Source organism: Morone saxatilis, unplaced genomic scaffold (genome assembly GCF_004916995.1).
Source record: "Morone saxatilis isolate NCDOM2014 unplaced genomic scaffold, NCSU_SB_2.0 Contig1, whole genome shotgun sequence".
Classification (NCBI taxonomy): Eukaryota; Metazoa; Chordata; class Actinopteri; family Moronidae; genus Morone; species Morone saxatilis.
The window spans coordinates 1832887-1839154 of NW_023339651.1; the positions used below are offsets into that span (position 1 = coordinate 1832887).

Below are 6268 nucleotides of genomic sequence, written 5' to 3' on the forward strand. Positions count from 1 at the left end.
CATATAACAATAATTACTTGCGTCTTTTCATTTCATATTTTTAAGCGAAGATGGAGGATATAATATTCAAGAGCTCTATTCTAACCAAATCTAAAAGACATCCCTTCAAATAAAGTTCATCAAAACAGTTCACATATGGGATGTTTAAGGTGCTGAATTAGGGTTTAGTAGGGCTTTTGTGGTCCAATTCAGGTGCTGAGTAATATATGAAGGTAAACAGCACCTTTACTTTGCCATGAGATACTATGGGAAACTTATGCCCAGCACAAGGTGGTAGTGCGACTGTCCCCACCCCCCAAGCATTATGAGGTCTGTGCTGGGTCTCTCTAACAGGATCAGAAGCCGAGGGAACTTCAAACTCGAGCCCCCGAGTTGGAAGTCTGAATAACATCGCGAGCTTTTGATTGATCTATTCTGGAAAGATGATAAAAAGAATACATGTTTTTAATGGGATTACACAGTGATGCAAATCAAAGCAACCAAGCAGCATCTGGTTACTTTTGTCCGTCTGGTTACTTGACATCAAAGTGACCTTTTTGTTCTTCGACGAGAACCATGATCCACCTCGGACAGATAACATGAACATTACAGGAAGCGAAAACGCAAACCAGACATTTAAACATCACTTTATTGAAATTGTTGACACTGATATTGCCTTATTTATAAAAATCTGATCTGATCGTACTTTATCAGCAATATTATAAATACACTCTGTCTGTTACAGCAGATCCTTATATTCTAGCATGTAAAATATTATTTGTCATTTATCATTTACAAAAATCTAAGACAATAAACAAGCTTCATCACACTTATTCAGTTCACATATTTCTGTGTAACGTTCTGGTTAGGGGTTAACACTAAACAAATGGGATTCCACCACCACAAACATGAAGAAAATGTACATGTTTTTCATATAAACTCTGCTGACTTTACTCACAATAGAGGACATTGCTTAAGTCCACCCTCTGACTTCTGACCCTATTTTTTTTTTTTTTTTTTACATACATTCACACTCTAAAGTTTTGGTCTAATCTCATATTTCTTTACATAATTTCTTTTTACACAGAATATAAAAACAGTCGATGAAACCACCTCACCACGAGGTCCATTCAGTTTTGGAGCTTTCGTCTGGATCTTGTGATCTTTTCTGAACGTTTTAAAGACTGTTCAGGTTGAGATTGAAAGTTCATTTTTGACCTTGGAAACAGCAGTTCACAAAACAATCTCACTTCAAGGTCCATATAAAGTGTAAAAGCAATTTTTTATCCACTTAAATCTTTCATTATTAATAATAAAGATGAATCTGAATGTTACAATAATCCTATAAAGACTATAATTATTAAAACCTATATATATATATATATATATTCCAAAATAACTAGCCTCTGTACATTATAGGTTTTGTATTCTTTCTATGTTGCTTTTAAATGTTTGAAAGTGACAGTCTATCAAGTATTTATATTTTGGGCATCAAATCCTGACAAAATGTAGGCTTAAAAGGGGGCTGTAAAAAGTTTGTAGTTTCGTCACTGAAGGAATGCAGCTGCTGCGGTCGGCTTAAATCCACATCAGTGACAGTAAATTCCAACAGTGAGCAGTTTTAATGAAGGGAAAAATAATCAAAACATCCACATAAACCTCTCAAACTGCTCCTGCAGCATAACAGCAAGTCTCCTCTGTCCATTTGTTTTTCCATTGTTTTAATTGGCCAATGTTAGCATGCTAACACAGATAGTAAACATGGTAAAAAGTTATACATGATATACATTAGAATGTTAGCATTGTCATTGTGAGCATGTTAGCTCAAATGGCTGAACATACTGTAAACCCTGTACTGTTTTGAAAACCACAGCTAAGGATTCAATAGCCTTCATGTCACCTGTGTGCTGGATGAGCAGCCTTCGTTGGAATGAATGGGTGCCATCTTTAAAGCCTACAAGGGTTTGATACTCAAAGGGATCTTGGCTCGAGTGTCACTTTAAACAAAAATTACACCAAAAACAAAGATGCCACAACTTTGAACATTCTGACAGTGAATGAGATTCAGTAGCATCCATTCCTCTTTAGCAGAGGTTTCTTTGAAGAAATGGACAATGTCTGACCGCCTCAAACATTATACTATATTTCTGGACTTGCGTGGTCATTTGGGAGAGTCAAACTGTCTTGATGTTGACTGTCTGCTTGAGATGTTGAATCAGTTGGTTCAGGGCGACTATCATTCACAAGTTCCACAGTTACCGTTGGGGGTTTCAGTAGTTTTTCGTGATGATTTTGCCGCTGTGACCTCGGAGAGGGGCGTGGGGAAGATCTAGGAGAAAGCCGCGGGGAAGGGCGTGGGGAATGTCGCGGGGAATGTCGAGGAGAGGGCCGCAGCTGCTTCTTGTGTTCATAGTCCTCAGCACTGACCTCAGGCACCAGCACTTTGGCGGTGTGATTGAACAAGGTGTAATCCACCCTGTAGTTTCTCCTGCTGACCCTGATCATCTCCTGGAACAGCTGACCCCAGAGGATTTCAGCAGGAGTGTACGAGGTTCGGGTCTGATGCAGCATACCCGTGGAGTCGTCCGTGTAGGTAAAAGACACCACCAGCTCGAAGTCTGCTTTACGCAGATCTACCAAGCTCATCTTGTACAGAGGGCTGCCGGGTTCGATCCTGTGAAAGACAGTGGTGGGTGTGACCAGGATGACATCCCTCTGCTGGATGACCAGATCTTCGTAGGTCACGTCCATTTTCCCTGTGGCATGCACCGTGGAGCGGACAATCTGGGCACGAGCCACCCCCTCCACCAGGTGGTGCTTGCGAAAGTCGCCAACTCTCCAGGAAAGACACAAGTAACCATCACGAAGATTGATGACTGCACAGTTGCTGAAGCCCACCGTCTGCGCCCTCTTTCTGGCCGAGGCCATTTTGGCGACAACGATTCCGATGACAAACGTATCGATGAAGCAGCTGATCACATCTTGCACGGTGACGACGATGATAGCAATCATGCAGTTCTCGGACATTCCTCTGAAGCCATAGCCAATGGTGGTTTGAGTTTCAAGCGAGAAGAGGAAAGCAGCTGTGAAGCTGCGCACCTCGTACACGCAGGGGTCATTTGTGTGGTCTTTCATGTCACCGTTAGCGAGAGCGATGACCCAGTAGAGGATGCCGAAGAAGAGCCAGGACAGGATGTAAGATAGGGCAAAGATCAGGAACATCACTCTCCATCTGATCTCCACCAACGTGGTGAAGATGTCGGTCACAAACAGCAGCCACTCTTCAGGAACATGGCGGAACACAACATTACAGCTGCCTTCTTTGCGTATGTACCGGTATTTCTTTGGCTGAGGTCCATTTTCAGTCTTTACACTGATGTCTTCAGTGGGACTCACTGATGCATATTGTTTATGCATCTTCCAGGAAATCTGTAGGAAGATAGCAAAGAACGGTTAGCAATTTGGTAAATATCATCATCAACACATCGACTTTGAGCCTTTACGTTAAAGTCACTGTTTAGTATTTTAGGTGTTCGCCTATCGCAATGTATTCTTTTATGCTACCATTGGGGGGCGACAGAATCTAAACTCACTAGAAAGTGAAAATTGTAAAAATAGTTGCAATTTTTGTACCACTATGTCTTTAACCTCAGACATCTGGCCCACTGGTCACTTCCGTCGGAGAGGGAACCACATTGGATTTGAACTGAGAAGTCCTTCTTTTATTCATCTCTGCCCAGCCACTTTGGAGTTCTAAAACTCATCCGGTTATTTTGGATTTGCAGAGGATACAGTGAAAACAGTGTCTGCAAACTATAACGCAGATCCTTACTGTTCCCTTTAACATGGCTATGGCTTAATCCAAAGCTTCGTATAGGTAAGAAACCCTTTTACTGGAAAATGTGGGCTGATATGAAAAATATAGTGTCCCAAATCTCCTGTGAATTTACAAAGACCGTTTGTTGTTCAACTGACCCAAAACACTGAGAGGAGGTCATTAAAGTAATGCAGGTTATGACAGCAGAAGCAGACAGACGAGTCTGCAAACAGCGACTGAAAGCTGTCTGATCTCTGACCCACATGAGGACGTAGAAGTTCTCACTTGCAACACGAATACACCAATCTGACACAGAAATACAGACTTTGTCGTGGCAGTAAGTAAACCTCTGCACCAGTTTAGAGGACTATTATAGAAATATGCATTTTATGCATATAATATTAGTTCCATATTAAAGCACATGTGCTGTAGTATTACATATAAAGACACAAAGTAAGTATAGATTAATTCATGTATTGGCCAGTATGTGTTTCCGCAGTTGGAAAAGGAAATTTGTGACCAAAACAAGGAGTAGAATTTATGCAAATCTTGTGTAAAATATAAGTTCAGAGTCACACACAGATCATTCAGAATACGCCCAAAAGGGCTTTCCCTGTTGCTCTGATACAGAAAACAGCCATTCACCTAAACCAGTCTTGCCCATTTTCCGACTTTTTTTTTCCAGCCACTATTGTTGGAGGAAACAATTAACAGCAGAGTCTTCCGTGTATCAAAAACATTGGCAGATGACTGGAAATCTCCAACCTCTCGCTCTCCCTCCTGTAGCATCTAATATAAATACATAATGAGCAGCACTCTGCTGACAGCAGAAAAAAAATCACTGACAAGGGAAAAAAGTCTATGTTTTGATGCCGGTTTTCATTTTTTGTTTGTTTCTTTTCCGTTATGGGTTGTACTCATAATTTCATTCACATGTTTTCTTTCATATTTTGTCTCCAATTTAGTTTTTTCGTGCTTTGATTGTTCTGGAGGTCTATTTTTAAGATAGCAATCTGGGAATGTTTACCATGCATGATTTTCTTTTTCCTGCCTCTTTCGTACTGTGTCAATACGTTTAATCATAACGGGGCAGTTGCCTGGAGATGCAGAACCCATTGCAACAGTTGCTTGGGCTGCAGCTTGTTTCCTGCTGCTGATATGCCACCGATTCTTTTTATTCTTGTGCATTAAACTGAAGGCACATAAGGTGCAGCACAAACTCCACAGAATCCTTGCAGTTTTAAAAATATCTACACTCTACATTTAATGCTGCTGATGGGTTTTACAAATTGATACAGATTGATACAGATGCTATAGTGCATTAAATGCATTAAAAGTCAGTTTTTTTGACTGTTTTATCAGTGTCTGACTTTAGCATTAGTTGGTTTAAACAGCTAAAATTCTGTAAATGCATCAAATGCTGTACAGATACATAAGACTTTTCTTTAAATCTACTTAAACAATCTGTTTATAGTGAGATGCTTTCAGCCCCAGTAACATTAAACTCTCTGTAAACATACAATAATGTTTCCATGCAAAGATTCGCTGTTGTCCAAAGCAATGTCCCAAGACCTTTTTTTTTTTTTTTTAAATCTGGGTGGAGGTCAAAGAACTGTCAGAGGGCCAATAATGGAAGCGCCACAGGACCGAACTGGTGTAAGTTAGCAGGGGAAAAATGAATGTGGAAACTGGAATAGTGTCATGGTGCGATCACGGGCAGAGGAAGGATCAATCACAGCCAAACCACTGAGAGCATCCTCTACGCCCAAAACAAATGGGGTTTGAATCACCGCTATCTGACTGAGTGAACTGGGCTCCAGTCACAGACTCCACTTTCTCCTGGCTACAGCGAACGTCCCCAATGCCAGACTGTGGAGCTCACTCCATGAGGTCATAGAAATAACGTCCTATTAGCTTCCCATAATCCCCTCCTAAATACCCTGATATGGACAAAAGGAGAAAAATGCAGCATCCTACTGGAAAATCCAAGAGACGCTTAGTGACTTCAGCATTCGTAGGTTATCAGTCTGAAATCAAACCTCAATCTGCAGATTTGTATTCTCTTAAAAAATGATCAAACATGCAGTTATCTGTTCTTCCTCAGTAGCACTACACAGGTTTGCTGTTTGTTAGCTTATTGCTGCTTTTACAACTTTGAATGAACTTGAATTTCAGTCTCAGCTGCAATGATCAGTCGATGGACAGAAAATTATCTGGCAACTATTTTCATTATCGATCATTGAAGTCATTTTTGGCAACGTACAGTTGGTCAGTTTGTTGGTCAGTGCACCACTTTGGTCCAGACTGAAATATCTCAACCTCTACTGGGTGGATTCATGGTCATCAGAGGACGAATCCCAGTGAGTTTCCTTTGGTACCACCATGAGGTTGACATTCGTGGTTTTGAGTGAAATATCTTTTATAAGATCCAGTAACCTTTCATTTGCAGATATATTTGCCCATGAAACCAAA

At 40.7% G+C, this 6268-nt stretch overlaps 1 protein-coding gene across 1 annotated transcript in view; it reads right to left on the reverse strand.

Moving 5' to 3' along the window:
• Positions 1–880: 880 nt before the first annotated feature.
• kcnj16 (potassium inwardly rectifying channel subfamily J member 16) overlaps positions 881–6268 on the reverse strand; it is an 8846-nt gene continuing 3458 nt past the window's right edge. The window contains exon 2 of the mRNA XM_035666930.1: positions 881–3408. Coding sequence (XP_035522823.1) covers positions 2119–3396 — 1278 coding nt within the window. The 5' untranslated portion in view covers positions 3397–3408 and the 3' untranslated portion in view covers positions 881–2118. The remainder of the gene's footprint in view (positions 3409–6268) is intronic.